At 52.0% G+C, this 18,970-nt stretch overlaps 1 protein-coding gene across 10 annotated transcripts in view; it reads right to left on the bottom strand.

The window, feature by feature from the left end:
• SSBP3 (single stranded DNA binding protein 3) overlaps window positions 1-18,970 on the bottom strand; it is a 163,024-nt gene that overhangs the window by 101,276 nt on the left and 42,778 nt on the right. The window contains exon 1 of one of the 10 annotated variants that reach the window (XM_064589084.1): window positions 16,851-17,032. The exons of 8 other annotated variants lie outside the window; for them this stretch is intronic. In XM_064589084.1, coding sequence (XP_064445154.1) covers window positions 16,851-16,991 — 141 coding nt within the window. In that variant the 5' untranslated portion in view covers window positions 16,992-17,032. Of the gene's footprint in view, window positions 1-16,850; window positions 17,033-18,970 lie in introns of those variants that run through there. One more of the 10 variants, XM_064589087.1, reaches the window with a different exon arrangement.

The following is an 18,970-nucleotide window of genomic DNA, read 5'->3' as shown; positions in this document are numbered from 1 at the left end:
GAGGGAAAGGCAAAATGTACAGTTCGGCATTGAGCTCCCTACTCAGGCAGACATTGCAACCAAATTCTGGAAGGAAGGGTGCTGTGGAGAGCCAGGACCCCATGGCTCGCCTGCTCTACTTCTTCTATCTGAACACGCAGATCTTTCTTCCCCCACCTGGATAGAGGATACGCACCTTCAAGGAACGGACTGTGTGTCCTGCGGCTTTTTGGTTAGCCCTCGGGTCCCTGTCATGTGACTGGCATAAAACTTCTGCTCAGTCAATATTTACAAAATTAATTGAATAAATTAATTTATCTCTCCTGCCTCTGTGCATTCCAGATATCAGAAAGAAGCAGGCTGCACAAGGAAAGCCCTCTAAAGGGGCTTGTCTCTTTTCAGCTGCAGTGCTATTTGCAAAGGGAGCTGGCGTCCCCAAGCATGCGGAGCGCCAGCCCACCGACCCGGCTGTCTACTGCCGCAGAAAGCAGATGCACTTCCTCATGGAGGCCCTGTGCGCCCTGTTCTCAGGGAGGGGGAGCAGCAGCAAACCCCCCAACGTGCCCAAATGGTGGGAGTCCCCATGCCCGCTGAGGGGCAGCAAGGAGCGGGGAACCGAGGGGCAAGTGGCTCCGGTGAAACCCTGAAAGAAAGCCCAGAGGCAGGGAGGAGCAAGTGCATGTTTTATTTTTAGCCACAAACGATGGAAAGTTACTCCCAGAATGGTGCAAATTCTGCCTCATCACCCTCCATCCCTTTCCAGGAGGCCCAGGGGAGAGACAAACTTCGGCAGCTCTCTCAGAGGGGACGAGGGAGGACACAGAAAAAGGTGAAACCAGGTGGGCGAGGAAAGGGGGTCTCGGCGAATCACCAGTCCCCCCAGCACCAATGGCCGGAAGCCGTGGAGCCCCCTCCTGAAGTCGCTCCACCTCCACCGGCTAGCAGGAGGCAGGGTCCCCACCAGAGCCAGTCCAAGAACCGGGGCTGTCGCTGCTGGGAGGCACCGGGATGTGGAATCAGAAAGACCTGAGTTCCGATGCCGCCTCTGCTGCGTTCTGAAGCAAGCGGCCAAGTTCACAGAGCCTCCATTTCTGCACAAATGGTGCCTCCCCAACGGGGCCGCTACACGGAGCTAAGGAAACAAGGCCTGCACCGGGTGCCTGACTCACTGGCGTTTACACTGGGGCCCTATTCAAGGTCTTCAAAGGCTCTGCTGTGTGATCTCGGCCAAGTCCTTTCTGTTCTCTTGGGCTCCATGTCTTTTCACCCATGAAGGGAACAGGTTGGCTGGGACAAGCTTCCAGACGCACGAGCTCCGGGAGGCTGCATTCCCTGGCCTAAGGGGCCACGGGCAGAAGTCTCCCTGTTTTTCAAGTGTTTGGGGCTCCACTTGGAAACCATATCCTGACCCTGAAGTGGGCCCGTGCCTCTAGAAACATTAGGAAATTGCAGTGAATTCGGATCCCCAATGTTTGTTCCCTCCACCCTCACCCAAACTGCATCCATGGGCCAAACAAGATAGACCCTGACCTGCCATCTATCTACTCCACCAGGGTTTACTACCCCCTTTACTGTGCCGTGCTGGGCAAACAGGACAGACTAGTCCCTGCCTTCCCTAAGCTTAATTGCTAAATGCTGGAAAAGGTAAGTTAATTCTTTTATTATGCTTGTGGTCAGCACTACAAAAGAGAAGTACTGAGAGCCTTGGGGGTCTATGACAGGAGGCGAAGATCAGGAGGTACCCTTGGGGCTGAGATCTGAAGGATGGGCAGGTGCTAAACTGGAGACCAGAGGGCAAGGGAAGGGAGAGACACGTCTTCTAGGCAGGGAACTGCCCCTGTGAGAAACCAAGAGAAGGCCAGGGTGGCTTAAGGGTGAAAAAGGAGACCAAATTGCCCAAGCTGGGACTGGCCAGGCAGGTTTTCCCATATGGATTGCCCCCACACTCTATGAGAGGCCTCCTCCATCCCACCCCTCAACCCCAGAGGGGGTTTTCTGGAAGCTCTGGCTTTGGGTAAAGTTTCCTGCACAGACTAAGCCAGGGAGAGAGAGAGAACCCGGGCACAGCAGCAAAAGGCAGTCTTGGGGTCCAGAATCCAGGCATGGCCTCCTGGCCTGCAGCTGGCCCGCCCATCAAGAAGGACCCTCCTCAAACACACTCTTAGTTTTCCTACGATGTTGCTCCATCCCTGCCTCCCACTCCCACACTTGTTTGGCTTGTCTTATTTTTATTTATTTATTTTTAAACTGGGGCCTGCTTACGGTCAAGTTAATGCATTTTTAAAAAGAAAGCCTCGAATGTGCTGCAGCCCTCCCTCAGAGGAGATGGTGGATCGATAGCCCCCTCTCAGCGTCCGGCCTCCACCGCCGGCGGCCAGCCGGGTGGGGCGCCAGGCCTGCCCCTCCCTGTCCTCCTGGTCTCCCGCACCCTGCCCTGTACCACCTACAGAGCTGAACCCCGGAGGCAGAAGAACAGACTCAGGGAAGGCAGACGACACTGGACAGTCGAAAGACCTAGGTTCTAATATCAGCACAGCCTTGAAACCCCGGACAAGACACTTCACCCTCCTGTACCGCAGTCTGCTTAGCTAAAATGTGGGAATGTGTCTAAAAACCGAGTGAAGTAATGGGAAAAGGGATCTGGGCTGCTGCTGACCGGAACCTCCCAAGGACCCTGATCCTGACCCGCAACCAAGCAGACTGTGCTCTGCGTGGAGGTGCAGAGCCACCCTGCTGTCACAGATCCTCCTTGCCCACCCTCCCCGCCCCCTCCCCCCAGTGAGCTGCCACGCTTTGCGCTCCCTCAAGTGCCGACAGATGGGAAGTCCTAAAATACAGCGTATGGATCATGTTTCGTGACTAGCAAAACACGCCAGCCGGGACACTTTGAGAACCCGGCCGGTTTTCAGGAACAGGATTTTACACATTTCCCAGGATTGGCGGATCTGTGCTCGCCTCCGCCCACCTGCAAAGCTCTGGAGCCCAGATCCTGCACCCGGGAAATACTTAGGACAGGTGGGGACCTGGAGGGGAGGGGAAGCCCCACAACCAACAGGTTGGCAGTGCCCTAACCCCCTGTGCCTTTTGTTACTACCATTTATTGAGCACCTACTACATTCCTCGCGGCAAATCGGGTGGTTGGCATGCGCTCTGAAGCCACGCTGACCTATGCCGCAGTCCCGGCTCTGACTCACTCTCTGGCCCTGGGCTTGTTATGTCCCTACTCTGAGTTCCAGTTTTCTCATCTGAGAAATGGGGCTACGAGTACCTGCCCCTTGCTGGGTCACGGGGAAGGGTGGGTGCACAGCCTAATGTGAGCTGCTACTAACAGCCACAGTCACTACCCCAACAGCGTAACTGTCACATTGCGGTCTGTCACTGCCCCCACCCTAGGGAAGACAAAATGGGCACCAGAAAGCCAAGCCAGCCACAGGGCACACCCAGGAGCAGAGGGACATGCCTCTCCTTGAAGGGCCGCAGGGAAGGGCTTCAAAGGGTCTTCAAACCCCTGGACTTACTGCACACAGTGCTTTGTACATGTACTGTTTGGAGAGGACACCCAGCTCATCAGTCTCGCGGGGATCTGTGGGCCCGTGAAGGTGAAAGCCATGCTCCGTACTGGACATACACGGGCTTCCCCCTGGCAGAGCAGTCCTGGCCTCTAGGACTTGGGAGCAAGGATGACAGACACCCCATTCTCCTCTCCCCAAGGGAAAGAAATTGGTTCTGGGTAACATGGTACAAAGAGCTCCTGACTGGGAGAAGGACCACCACAGGCAGTGAGTGTGTGGGCAAGCCTCCTGGAAGGGAAACCACGTACGACACAGGTTCTAGAATCTTAGAAGAGGACATGCAACTTGGCAAACTGAGGCAGGCGGTCTGCACTTCCAAAGAAGAGAAGACCAGAGGGGAAGACAGGAGATGGTGGCAAGGAGCCAGGCAGACAGCGGGGCCTGAGAAGGCACACGGTGGGGAGGGTGCTGGCCGGGAGGCACCTGTGGTTGGATGACCGGGCTCAAGCAGCCAAGTGGACTACAGATATCACCCCACTGCACTGGACTCCTATGGGCAGGGGCATGTTCAGACAATAAGTCCTACCAGCAAGATACAAATCAGGGCATTAACAGTATTAATCTCTGGACAGTGGACGTGCCAGAATTTTATCTAATTTCCTTCACAATGATCCACAATACTGTTTGGAAGTAAGACTGGAAACTAATGACTCACAAAGCTACCTGTGTGAAGCCCATCACCAGGCTCGGCATCATGAATATTTGCAGAAGTGGACTCTTGAGGGCCCCCTCTAGGAATGGGGGATCCAAGCCACTCCCAGGAGAGTAGAGTGGGGAGACTAAAGTGTGTCCTAGATACTTCCTTGGATCCCCTGTGGTTTGGTCATTTAGGGACATAACAATTGTCCCCCATAGTGACTGGTAGAAAGGGCGGTGAATCTTCTGGATTCAACACGTTCTGTATCTTCAGAGTGATAAAGGCCTTGTAAGAGGTGAAAGAATTGGGGGAAATGCCTGATTAATTTTCTTCTCTTTTTTTAGTGGGGGGGGGGCGGGGGACGAGAGGAGAGGAAGAGCACAAAGTGCCCCCACCGCCTAAGCCCTGGCCGCCTGCAGACAGTGCTCTGGAGGCTAGAGTCGCGTGGTTGTCAATTTCATTTGGCGTGTGTGGTTTTTAGCGGCAGTGTTTTGAGGATACATATAATCCTGACTTCCTATTTACATTACATTGGTTTTCACCAACACAATAGCTACAAATGCTTTCTGCTCCACTCTTGTCATCTGTGTGGAAATCCTTCTCAGACCCAGAAAGATGGTAAAGTCGTAGGAAGAATTCTCACGCGTGGCAAGTAGACTAATCTCGGTTCTCTCGCTGCTCCTACAGGAACCTTCTGGGAGGGAAGAAAAGGGGCTGGCCCGATGCATAAGCCACTAACCCACACCTGGCTTCACGTTTATCCACAACAAAACACAGGAGCCCCTACTAAGAACCATCCCTCCTTGCCCTTCCAAGAAAACGGTTCCTAGTTCCCACGGCTGCCTGGAACAGACCCCAAGAAGCACACTTCAGAAACCTTCTAAGTCCCGCCCTCACTCGGAAGGAGGACACTGAGCACTCAAAGAACCTCCAGATCCAGGGGCTCCCAACCTCCTTCCCTATCACCTTCTTCCAGAGGGCAGGGAGAGGAAATCCTGGCTGGATCCAGGTGCCCTCAAAATTAATAGGGCAGGAAGGAAAAAGCCTGTCTGCATTTCTCAGGTCATCCCTCGAGTACTTGCATATAAAAGCCTGGTCTCCACAGAAGCTTCTTACTGTAAAGGCCACGCAGTCTCTCCCCTCTGCGCAGGGCCAAGCCCAGAACCCAGCATGCACGGGGTTCCTAACATGAATGCCCTGGACTGACTGAAATTACAGAACCAATCAGGGTCTTTAAGGCCCCTTCAAGCAGAGTTCGAACATGCTCTCTGGATTTGGGGTAGGCACGATCACCCTGTGTTGTAGGTTGAGTCGGGTCCTTCTAAAAGATCCGTTTAAGTCCTAACCCTTGTACCTGTAAATGCGACCTTATTTGGAAACAGATCTTTTGAAGATACAGTCAAGTTAAGATGAGATCACACTGGAGTAGGGTAGGACCTAACCTATGACTGGTGTTCTTATAAAATAAGAGAAATGTGGGCACACGGACACACAGGGAGGACGCCATGTGATGGCAGAGCAGAGCCAGGGAACACCAAAGACTGATGCTGGCAATGCCAGAAGCTGGGAGAAAGGCACAGACAGAACAGATCCTCCTCTAGGGCCTTCGGGAGAACACGGTCCTGCCGACACCTTGATTCTGAACTTCAAACATCCAGAACGGTGAAATAATGAATTTCTGTTGTTTTAGAGCCAGCCCATTTGTGGTAGTCTATTAGTGCAGCCCAGGAAACGAATCCATCCTGAATTCTTTCCAACCCTATGACCTGCAACTACACTCTCACCCACCCCCTTCCTCCCTCTCTGCACTGTTCCCAATGCAGTGTTATCTGACCCACCTTCACACATCCATGCAACCACCCTTGACCTTCCACCACCATCTGCTAAGGACAGGTCAGAGCCCTGTCACAGTGACACAAGGTCATCTTTACTGGGTGGTGGACTCTGTCCCTCGGCCTGCCATCTGAGCACAGCCAAGGAGAATCTGAGGCAATGCGCAAGGTATTGGGAAATGCAGAGATGTAGGGAAGCAGGTGGAAGGTGGCTGGAAGTCAAGAGACTTAGCAGAAAGAGGGAGAGAAAAGGAGGAAGTTCAAGAAGGATCCTGAAGGTCAAGAGCACAGACAAGATGCAAAGAAAGCAGACCTCATCTCCCCTGCCCTCGTGGCCAGCCACATGCTTGTAACTCCCTCCTCCACCAACTTGACGCCTGCCTGGAACTTGACTTCAACAGCCTGCCAAGCAGGTTAACACTGGAGAGCCAACTACCCACAGAGCTATTGCATTTTGAGCTTCCACAAGGAGAAAGCCAACCCGCTTCCTTCCAGGGGCTAGACTTTTATTTGTTGGGGATTTTCAATACCTGAAACTTGGTGTGGCCAAGTCAACATAGGATGACCAAGATGCTGGCCAGGTAGACAAATGAGGTTAAATGTTCCACATGTTGCCTCGCCTTTGCCAACCAAAGGAACAGAGTCACCCAGGGCCCTGAGGCGTAGGGGCAGGTGGATCCCAGTCTCACTCCTCTATGACACTCACAACTCACACAGCGGCACCAATGTGCCGCAAGCAGTGAGGCCAGGGGACTGACAACAGTGGCTGGGAAAGTTGAGTAGCTGCTAGATCTCACTTCCATTTCTATGAAACCACCAGAAACAAAGGAATCCTCCAGCAGGGACAGGGGCAGCGATGATGGTGATACACATCTGGTTGGTTACAGATCACAACAGGACCTTGTACCATAATCTTACTAAGCTCTGGCACTCACACTCAAAGCAAATCCACAAAACGAAGCTGGCCTCAAGGGACAAGTACAAGCACTGGACAGGCAGCCTGATGTCTTGTCGAGAACCTGGACTGGGCTAGAAACCCAGCTCCACTGCCTTCAAGCTGTATGCCATGCATCCGGCCAACAGGCACCTTTATTGAGCACCTGCTATGTGCTCTCAGTGGCCTCACTTGCAAAAATGGGGTGACAATACCTGTGTTAACGAAGCTCTTCTGAGGATGGAACATGGTGACAAATATAAAATGCCCAGCACAACGCTGGGCATATTAAAAAGAGCCAGCCTGGTGGCTTGGTGTTTTTTAACCTCTCTCCCCTCTACCCATTTCCACTTCGGGTTCAAACACCTTGGCAAGTTTCCTGAAGTGCATATACAAACTGCCTTGAGACCCAAGGTCTCCCACAGTACCATCCCCTAGAATGTCAGCTCCACAAGGACGGGCAGGGTTAGCATCCGTGTTGCTCCCTGCTGCACTCCCAGCACCTACAACCGGGCCGGACACACGATAAGCACTCAAATGTTAGATGAAAAACGTGACTGCTGGGTGCCAGGCATCTAAGGCACCCACCGCTGGATGCAGAGGCATCAAAACTGTCATGACATGGGGCGCCTGGGTGGTTTTGTCGGTTAAGCATCTGCCTTAGGCTCAGGTCACGATCCCAGGGTCCTGGGATAGAGCCCCATGTCTGGGCTTTCTGTTCAGTGGGGAGTCTGCTTCTCCCTCTCCCTCTGCCTGCTGTTCCCCCTGCTTGTGCTCTCTCTGTCAAATAAATAAATAAAATCTAAAAAAAAAACCCACAAAAAACTGTCATGACACGCTGAACGAAAGGACAGAAATCTGAGGTTATAAACAAGGAATCCTGCTTCCCCCACCCCCAACCGGGGAATGAAAGGGCCACAGGATCCCCTTAAATGAAGCCAAATTAAGAGAGGAAACCTGCACAGAGCTGCCTCTGGTTTCAGCCTCGGAGAAGCACACTGGCTCCTCTTGGAGCAAACAGGTAAAGGATTAGTGACACCTTAGCCGTCTTCATAAACTGAGGACTTGGGGGGCGGGAGTGTCATCACACGAGATAGGTAGCCAATGAGGAAACAGGTGTGGAAAGGCCAGAAAAACATCAAACTCATCGTTTTGCAGATCTCTTTTTCAAGAGATAGCTCCCACTTTGGTCAGGATTCACAAAAATGTCACTTTTTTTAACATCTCTCCCCTCTACCCATTTCCACTTCGGGTTCAAACACCCTGGCAAGAGTCCTGAAATGCGTAACACAAACTGCCATCTGGACGCCCCTGCTCCATCACCTACCCAGGGTCCCTTCAGCCATGGCTGCTGGCTGTCATTCCAACTCGCCCGCCCCAAACCTAACCCGGGGTACTGAACTGGAAATGCCTTTACCATACCACCCAAGGGCTGTGTCTCCCTGCCACTCCCCACCTGGGACTATTAAGACCCACTAAGATCTAGGACTCGGGGGGGCACTGTGTGGCAAGGCAGGACAGCAGAGGGACATTTGGAAGACTTGGGGATCTGAAGGCCAAACCACCGCCTCAGATGGGTGACCCGAGGGCAGGCTGCTTCCCCTCGGAGCTCCAGTCCCGCCAGCCATAAAAACTGGCACAAGATAGTAACAGTCCCTCCCAATAGAAAGAACAAGGGAATGGCTCCTAAGAAAGAACAAGGGAATGCTCCTAAATGGTCCTCTTTCAAAGTGAGATACAAACGCTGTTACGAGGTACTCTGGTCTTCTCTTTCTCACCACGGAAGAATGGACCAAAGTACATGCTAGAAAACTGGCCCACACGCAAGGCAGCCCTTGCAAAGCAGAAGAGGTCCCGTTTTTCTCAAGCGATGAACCGGTCCCAGAAAGGCTGCAGCGCAATTTACAAGGGCCACAGCCAGAGGGATTTATAGGCATATGGACTTCGGATGGCTTTCTAAGACCGCGTACACCCTCCTTTGGCTGAGGACCTCAGCAGCAAGTAATTTTCTAATTGATTCATTAGCACTCCAATCAACTACAACTTTAGACACAAAGGGCCCTGCTCGGGTCTGAATGCCTGAGCCAGGGATGCTGGCTGAATGGACGGCTAAGCTCCCAGGTTAGCGGGTTAGCTGGGCCCAGAGACTGAAGAGAAGCCCCAGGGCGAAGCCCTCCAGAACCCACACCTACCGGGGGAAAAGACCCAGTCTGGAGACGGAGCCTACAGAGCTTCTTCACTGATAGTTTTTGTAATAAGAGTTTTCTGACTAGAACGTGATTATGCAGAAATGCTAACTGGACAAGACAGAAAAGAGCCTGAGAGGAAATACAGCCCTCCGCCCACCCACCCCCCAAAAGAATTTAGCACAATGTTCATCCATGTGCTGGAATGATGGGGTGACTTTTTCTTCCTTCTACTTTTCAAAACGAGCATGTATAGGACCTGTAAGTCCTTCGGTTTTCTCAGGTGTAAAAGCCACAGCAATTACACCCAATGCCCAGTTACTGTAAGGATGAAATTAGACTATGTGTGAATAAGCAGTGCCCAAGAGCTGTGGGCACTGGACAGTGCACCAGGGTCACCACTAGCTCAGCAACTAGGGGGCCAAGCTGCTTCTCGGGACAAGAATCAAAGTTACGCTCGGGGAGGTTATAAATTACTCCTGTCACTTGTGAATTGCTGAAGCCACAAATGCTAAAAATTCACAGATCTCCAGGGTAAAGCTGTGATAATTTAAATACAAATTAAGCTTTAAAAACAATCCTCCTTCATTGTCCCATATTCCTTTGGCGTGTGGGATACTCACATAGGACAAGGTTCCTCAACAGATAAACCTAACAGGAAGGAACCTCCAGCAGATGCTAGAAGGGAATGGTCAGAAACTTCAGTGGGCCCTCAGGAGATTCAGGACCTGCTTGCTGCCCGTACGCCTAGCTGTCGAGAAGTCCTCAAACGTCACAGGCATTTTACAAAGACTTCTGACTCACCCGAGCCTGGATAAGCATTCTCGGCCCACTCAAGCAGCTAGCCATCCACTCAACCCACCCTCCCACCTACCCATCCGCCCATCGAAACATCTCGAAGTTTATTCTCCGTTAACGGACTCCCAGGAAACAGTGGGAACTCTCAGCAAACTAACAGGCTTCCTTATTATGAAAGATAAAACATACCAAGCCCCCTCCGTCTGCACAGCCTTGGGCTAGACAGGGATCAAGGTACACAGAAGGACCTGCCTAGAGACACTAGTTTCCTCATCAAAACCCAAAACTTCAGAACTAGCACAGGACACCTTAGGAAGCTTGAAGGAAACTGATTCAAGTCCTACTTCACCTAGCAAGAGGTAACTTGTTACCCCAGGAAGTGACATTCTCCAGGAAAGCCCAATGGGTCCTAGTTTCTTAGCTGGTTAGGTATGGAGGCTTCCTCAAGGGGCATCATGAAAAGGAGTTAAACTTTTCCACAAAATATCCTGGGGGAACCTTTGTCAGAAACTGTCCCCACTGGGTCTACCCACCCCCTCCACTTCCTTTGAGGCTCCATCTTATCTCCAAACCCCCACCTCCCTTGCCCTCACCTCCCACTCTCCAGAGAAGAAAGTCATCCATTTCATGTCTTACTATGGCAACATTAACACAACAAGGCAAACACAGAGCGTGGGTGGCTATCCTGAGTCTCCCCTCACTAGGCTCGGCAGCAGGAAGCAGCTGTATTTCACTCATCTTTTTGGTCATCCGAGGATCTACCATGACTGGCACTGTACTCACTACAATCATTACTGTTAACAGAAATACACAGACAATGCAAAATTTGAGGAACCGCTCCCCCCCCCACCCCCAGTCTCAATCAACTGCTTTAAAATGTCAATATGGTGGTAAATTCTTTGCCATTTTTTTCCTACTCTAAAACAGGATGGTTAATGATAGCAGAACCTCCACAAGATCTAAGATCCTCCATAACAAGCACAAAACCTACCTGATCCCACAGAGCATAAGCAGACTCTGGAGGGGCATCCCCTGAATGGCAAACCCAAGAACTATGGGAGAAACTGGGGGCAGTGGGTCAGAGGGAAGAGCTGGTCCTGATGGTCACTGTCCTCAGGCAGTCATTCCATCCCCTGTGTGGCCCTCAGTTTCCTCATCTGTAAGGAAACCACTAAGGCTCTCCACATACCCCTGCTATGGGGAGGGCAGGTCTCTGAGGGCTTTGGCCAGCTCTGGAGCCAATACGGTTGGTTTTACTTATTTTGCATCCAGCAAGGCTTCAGCTCTCTAATTAGAACACGGCACATCTATTCTTTCCATGGAAATCAGGCCCATTGTGAGAGAAAGAACTTTGGACCAAATTCTAAGCCAAAGTAGGAAAGAGCAAAATCACCTCTACTTTTATATCCTCGAGGTCCGAGAAATCTCCACCTCAACCCGCGCACCCCCACTCCACCCAGTGACTTACCCACTTACACACACACACACACACCCCTACACATACATACAGTCCAACCCCAGCAGCTTCAACCCTGAAGATCTTTTCCTTTAGCTGTTCTGAGATGCCTCACTTGTAAAGGCCCTGTGTACCTGCTACGGCCCCCCCACCCCAGAGCCAAGATCTCTCCCTGCAGGAAAATAAGAGCTTAGAGGATCCAAGTAAACCACACACAGAATCAGAACCCAATTTGGACTAACCTCTCCAGATTCCATGGAAGTCAGAAAGAAGTGGGCAGGGTCCCGAGTCTGCCTGACCCTTGTCTCCCCCACGAGCAGCCCAAAGGCAAGGGCTTGAAAGGCATTAAAATGCACTGAAATGGACAAAATCACACCCCGAGCCAGATAAAAACTAGGCAAAACCCTAAAGCCACCTCCTACAGTTACTGAAAAGCCAGTCTGAGGCCCAAAAGTACAGAGAGACTTTGCCAAGATGCTGCTTCCATCTCCAGACCTGGACCGAGTGATGGGAGAGAAAGATGGAGGATGATGAGGTCAATGCCAGTGTTTTACAGGCAGGAGACTGTGGTGCAGACAGGACTGATCACCCAAAGCACACAGGGACGAGAAGCTGAGCGGGTTGCAGGTCCTCAGCTGCAGGTGGCACATCATGTGCCCTCCTAAGCATACTCCCACATCCCAACATGAGGTCACGCGGGCCAGCAACTGGTGAGCCTCTCATTCCACTGCCCCAAGCCAATCCTCTGAACCGGAAAGCTGAAGCCTGCTCCCGGTGCACCCTACTGTCTGTGGACTCTCCTGATCTTATGAGAGTGCATGTCCCTTTACCTCCTACACCAGTCCCACCCATCAAGAACCACATTCCAGCCCAACCTTCTCACACACCTGTCATACACACAGTAGATGGACAGTCCAACCAGGACCTGGTCCAGCAGGGGCAAGTCCTTATCTGGGATCCAAAAGCCCCAGGAGTGGATATGACATGGCCTCTGGTCCTCAGCTTCTGCATCTATGAAACGGGAACAGTGAGCCTCCGCAGCTGCCCGCCAGGCCTTTAACACACGGACCTCTCTGTACAGAGCTCACTCTTTCAATGGGGAGAGGGAGTAAGCCATATAAAATTCCCTCACAAATCCCAGGCACACTCAAACTCTCTAGAGGGAAGAAATTCAGAAAAGCAAGAAATCCAGGAAGCCAACCAATTGGAAATCCCTTTGAACCTGGGCCCAGGCTAACACAGAACTCCGCACAGGACACAGTGCTTAGAAAAGCACAACCTCTATGCATGCCAATTATCAGGCCTGTGGATTTCTGGGCAATCACAGCCAAGGGGAAAAGAGGAGAAGCAGAGCAGACCCCTCCGAGAAAGGTATCCTCAATACAAGGTCACTCTAAAAGGCTGGTCCCTCTCAGTCTGAGAGCCTCCCTGGACAGGAGAGTGGTGTGACCTGCCCCTTCTCTTCAGGGCCCGACACATGCAACACCCAACCAACATCTGCTGGGTGAATGAATGAAACTAAGCATTCGGTCCCACTTCTCTCTGCTCCGGACACAGGGCCAGGAGCACAGGAGACATACAACTGATGTGCTGAACTGAACTGAATCTCTAGACCACACCCACACGGAGGTAAATACAAGAGAAGAGAGCCCCTGCAGTGGAGGGGTCTCCCCTCCCTTAAAGAGGCCGCCCCAAATTTAAGGATTCTTGTCCAACTAAAGAAGTTCCCCGAAAATCCTCCTACAAAGCCAGTCCCTCTCAGTGCACTAGAAAACAGGATTCGGTTTACACGGTGGTGTTTCAGGAAGGCAGCTATTGTATGCAGGAAAGCGAACCTGAGCGCCCAGCCTTCCACCCACACCCCCCTCTTTGTGCGAGGGGACGAGCCCCACATTCGGGTTCCTGGAACCCAGCTCCCTCTCCTCCGCCCACCCTGCCTGGCCAGACCCCCATTAACGCACTGCTAGTGCCATCAACACTGTTGTTCTGGAATGTGCCAGTAATTCTAGCGGCAGGAACAGCAAGCTTTAAGCTCAGCAGAGAAACCAGCTGGAGAGGCAGCCTCATGAAATAATGAAATGCCAAACCAACCCCTACATCTTCTCCAGTCTCTCAGGTCACCTACCAGATTAGAAGGCCTGTTGCTACGGCAACCGTATCTTGCAAGTGCCGGCTGAACTTCCCCATAATAGTTAACCCTTTAACTCGCTCGAGGAGGGTGGTGTGCCGGCGAGCCCCAACCCCAGCGAGTTGGCCGGCTCTGGCTGTGCTTTCACAAATTAAACCAAGGCTGGGGGAAAACAGTGGGCAGGGGGAAGGGCGAAGGTCCCACTTAAGCAAACAGACAAAACAGTAGAAGCGAAGCACGGCACAAAATCACCTTCCCTTCCCGCCGCCGCGCCACAGACCACGGCGATGGGCAGCCGCGCAGCAAACTTTCTGCGCACCTGGCAACTCCTGCGAAGCGCGGGAGCCAGGGACGAGCCGGGAATAAACAAAGGCAAGATGGGACTGTGGCTGCCCCTCCCGGCCAGGCTCCGTGGCCCGCGCTGCAGACTATTGCCGGGCCCTTCTGTGGTAAGCAGAAGGCGGACAGGAGCCAGGCGGAGGGGGACAGATGGCCAGGCAAAGCACTGGCACTTTCCAGTTGTCTGATAGGCGCCTGCTGCCAAACAAGCTCCCACCTCCCCGCAGCCCCCCCCAGCCCCCACCGCCCCCGACACACATACATACACACACACACACACACACACACACACAGTTCCTGGAAACTGCGTGCAGGCTCCAAGGCGCTGGGGCGCCAGGCTGAGCCCCAGAGCTCAGGGCGCTGATCTGTCCCTCCCCTGATCTCCCCCTGCCCGGCATCTGCAAGACGTCAGAGATGCACAGGCAGGGGCATCCACTCCCTCAACCGCCAGGAACTCTCCCTCTCTCATTTCGGGGGGGAAAGTCTTCCACCCACCCCAACCACTAAACCCTCTTTGTGCTCAATGACCAGAGTTCATGGGGTCCTTCAGGAATAAATCTTTAAAATGACTTTCCTCAGCCTCTCAGATTTGACAGGAGAAACTTAATAAAACCACACAGGGGCAGAAAAATGCCAGCCAGGCTTAAGCACTGGGGGTGAAGCCCCCTTACCTCACACCATACTGTCCGTGGTGGGGAGACTTAGAGGAGAAAGGGAACAGGGCCCGTCAGTGGGAGGTAAGGCTCCTGACCACTCACTGGACCTACCAGCGGGGGGCCTGTGTGGTTTCCCCAGAGGACCGAGGAGAGGTCTTGGACAGGAAGCGAGGAGAGGGGGGCTAATTCCCCATGAGAGCAAAGACAAAGATGAAAGGAGCAGGAGGGAGGGGAGGAAAGGAAGCGGGCACACCGGGACCCAAAGGACAGGCTGGGCGGCAGCAGGGGGTGGGGGGGGCTGGCCATGTCTCCCCGGAGTGCCTAATACAGCGCCCCCCAACCCACCCCCACAGCAGGCACAGGACAAACGAGGCCACTGTGTTGTACACATACCAGAGCCCTACTCCTGACAGAAGGCTGTGGATTCACTTAGAAAGTCAGGTCGGGGGGGCGCCTGGGTGGCTTAGTCTGTTGAGCATCTGACTCTTCGTTTTCAGCTCAGGACGTGGTCTCAGGGTCTTGAGATCAAGCCTCACATTGGGCTCCACACTCAGCCCAGAGTCTGCTTAAGATTCTCTCTCCCTCTGCCCCGCCCCTGCATGCTCACATGGGCTGGTCCTCTCTCTCAAATAAATAAATACTTCTTTAAAAAAGAAAGGCAGGTGGGGGCAGGATATGCAACAAAGGGGTGGTCAGTGCTTCAGTAGGGTTTTTTGGAGAACAGGAAGGGAGCGCCTTGCCAGTGTCCTGACACTATTAGCAGAGAAAAAAGGAGAAAATTCAACCCCGCCCACTCCTGTCACCATCCCCCCCTCAACCACAGTCCAGCCAGCCTGGCCACCTCCACCTTTCACCCATGCAGGGAGACACCTGGGAGGAAATCCGGTCCAGTGAATTAAAGTCCTGATGTTCTCTTTGCCAAGTGATTAACAAGACGTACCACAAACGGCACAGCGCCCAGAGAGGAGCGATGATTTTTATTAGCATGTTCACCCATCATCCAGGCCTTCTGCACGCAGAGCGGTCAGTCAGTCAGGTTAAACAGGAGGTGAAGAGAGGCCGGGGGGGCGGAGGGGGGGGAGGCTAAGGGCAGTCCCTGTCCCTGGGAAGAGGCAGGGCAGAGCTTCGGCTAGAGTTTTATCGTTGGGCTGCATGGCTGCATGCACTGGCCACGGTGATACCTGGGGGACACTTCCAGGAGCAGCTGGGGAGGGGCCCTTCAAGGGAGGACCCTCCAAAGCCAAGGCAGTTAGGCAATCAGTGCTTACAGAATACGTCCCATACCATCCAGACATGGGGATGTCCTCTAACAGGGTCTCCTTCCCTAACCTACTCAGGGGCCGGGCTGTGTTGAGGTGTCTAGAATGGGGCAGGAGCTCCAAGAACATTTGGAAGATAAAAAGGAATCGGCTGTTTCCATTTTAGCCCACCAGATGGGCAGGCTGCCCTGCCCCCAAGCTTATCCATTGTCTGGTCTCATTTATCCAAATCCTTTGGTTCATTCAACAGATCCTTATTGAGCACTTACTATGTGCCAGGCACCATGCGTACAAACGTGAAGACTAATACACCCGTCTGCCCTCAAGGAACACCTCTCATCTGGCAGCTATCCCCTATACTCGCTGGCTCTCCACCCCTGCCTCATGCTCAGCAGGCCCTTGGGATCTGACGGATACACTGGACTCTTGGACTCTCGTCAGGTGTGCCCCTGAGGCTTGGCCAGCACACCCAGTTCAGGTGGAGAGAGAGGAAAGCAAGGGCAGAGACTCAGGGTTTCTGTGCAAACCCCAGTACCTGTAAGCCAGGGCTAACCCGCCGGAAGCCTCCTAGACAATTCCAAAACTGTTAAACTGAAGACCCTTTCGTAGGGGCCACACCTCTGGCCTCACTCCAGGGTAGAAAGAGCACAGGAAAAGAGACAAGCAGCCTGGCTTCCAGCCACAAAGGCTAACTTTACCTGCCGTGTGACAGGAGAATGGGGACAAGCTGACTTCTACCCTCTGGGCCGCAGTATCCCCCGCTGTAAACCAAGGAGGTTGTCCCATCTAATCTCTGAAGACATCCTAATAAACAACATTAGGAGAACAGCACCATCCTGGCTGGACAGGGCTTTGGAACAAAGGACCCAGTGAAGAGAATTCCAGGCAGAGCGGGCATCCCGCTACTGCGTCCCCACACACGCTCTCAACACAGGGAAATTCTACCCCCAGCTCTGAATAATAATAGAAGTAACATTTAGGTAAGGTTGGGGATTAAGCTAAACCTCACATAAGAGGCAGGGATGTTGGCATTTGGAAGCAGGAAACAGGCCTGGGAACGTATTTAATACCTACCACAGAGCAAAGCGGATCACGGCCAGCTCCTGACTCAAGAGCATCTTCGCCCCTGCCACACTTCTCCCTCTTGCCAGCTCCAGACACTTCGAGGGTGCCAGGCCAAAGAGTGGGGCTGGAGGTCAGTTTTGGAAGCCACATTTTCAGAAGAACATTGGCAAACCAGAAGCCAGGAGAGAAGCCTTCCAAAACAGAACAGGAGCTATTTTAAATGGAAACCCATTGGTGGAGGCGGAGGAGTCTTATGGGAAGAACAGAGAACATGAATGAGTTGCTATAATTAACCCCCCCAAAAAAAATGCATAAGGAAGAGGGAGTCTTTCTACTTGGTGGTGGTAATACGGAGAACAGAAACGAATTCTAATCGTCTAAAACTGAAATGTGCCGCCCCACAGGTAGTAAGTTCCCCATCACTGAAGGTGAAGCAGATGCTGGAGAGAAAACTTGGGCCAGGGAGGCTCTCATGTTCAGAAGGAACTTTATCAATTGATAAAATGCTGATGGGAGGGAAATGCAAAGGGGAGCATTCAGGCCTTTCATATTTTAAAAGGCTTTCCTTAAAAAAAAAAAAAAAAAAAAAAGCGTAGAACTCCTAAGGGAATGTGAAATTGTTCTTCCTGCCCCTAACTAACCTGCAGGGGGCTTCTTATCAACAGAAAGTTTCCCTAGACATCCTTGGTCAAATTCTTTTGGGCTGCAGAGGTCACTGTTTTTCTGGCAAAAGCTGCAAGTGGTGACTGAGACACAGGATAAGTAAGAAACTTCCACTATGTAAACACACAAATGCTTAGGGTGCCTCTGTGGAGCACCGAATCAGACAGCAGAAATGAGGCAGGCCGGTATTCATCGTTTAGGGAGCAAAGCCACCATGTTGGCATCAGGCACGGATAGATGGTAGGCCGCAGAGAGCAGTCAACACTCACCACCTACATGGGGAAAATGTTCAGATCACAAATTGGTGATCACCATGGAGGAGTCAGAGCGGGACCTCCGGCTGCCACCGGGTTCCAGTGAGAACCAAGTGTACGTAATCACTACTTCCTTCAGAGCTTTGTTCACCTGCTGAATGCTTAGGATGTAGAACAGTGCCCAGCATATAACATGTGCTCAAGAAATACTTGCAGAAAGAATGGGTATTGAAAACGAATATGCAAACCAAGGATCTTCTCCTTTAGTTTTGGAGTCAATTACATAACTTCTTTCCTCCCGCTGATTCACCTCTCTCCTTGGGTTCGGGCTCAAAATATTACATGAAAATTATTTTTGCACTCCCCAAATCTATGGTGGGATAAAGGAGCTGTTTACAAGCTTAGGGTGAGAAGCTAGGGCATGGGAATATGGAACCCTCAATTTGAGTTCCACAAGGGTAGGGATGTTTGTCTGTTTTGTTTGCTACTTTATCCTCAATTGTGTGGCAGAACGCTGGTACATGGCATGCACTCAACAAACATCTAAAAAGCATCAGCAAACACATTCGCTGTATAGTCTTGGCAAGTCACTTCTCTCTACAGGCCATCTTTTCTCAACTACAAAATGATGCCAAAGGGCTCAGGGGTCCCCAGCCAGTTCTAATGTGTTTCAAAGTCTGTGATCCAGGGGAGCTGGCCTACAAATGGCTTTGATCAGAAGCCTGCCTGGGTCCTCCCCAGGAGCTTCCACAAGGAAGGAAGCTAGGAGGCAGTGTGGTGCCATAGAAAGAACACAGGCTTTAGAGCCCAAATGTTTAAATCTCAGCTCAGCTCAGGATGAAGGACTTAAAGGATGTCACTGAACCTCCTAGAGCCTCAACTTCCTCATCTGCAAAATGGGGGGCCACACCTAGCCACCTCTTCAGGTTGCAGCCTGGATTATAGGACAATGCACGTAAAAGCCCCTTGTGCGAGGTCACTCCAGAGTGAGGTGACCCATGTCACTTCCAGCTCTACGCTTTACAATTTCATCTACCCTCAACAGGATGCCAATTTGGGAAAAAGTATAACCAAGACCAGTTCACAAAATAACATTATTCGAAGATTCACGATCTGCAACTTGGCCTGTCCTAACTACAAAGATATAAATGTTTATCTTATGCAGTTCATCTCGAGCTTTTTGCTCCCTTCTCAAGACTGAACAGAGGTTTA

This window comes from Mirounga angustirostris, unplaced genomic scaffold, assembly GCF_029215605.1.
Source record: "Mirounga angustirostris isolate CCGP_5_RB_7025 unplaced genomic scaffold, mMirAng1.0.hap1 SCAF_4, whole genome shotgun sequence".
Classification (NCBI taxonomy): Eukaryota; Metazoa; Chordata; class Mammalia; order Carnivora; family Phocidae; genus Mirounga; species Mirounga angustirostris.
The sequence above is the reverse complement of the archived record's forward strand: the minus strand, read 5'-3'. Positions and strand labels throughout refer to the sequence as shown.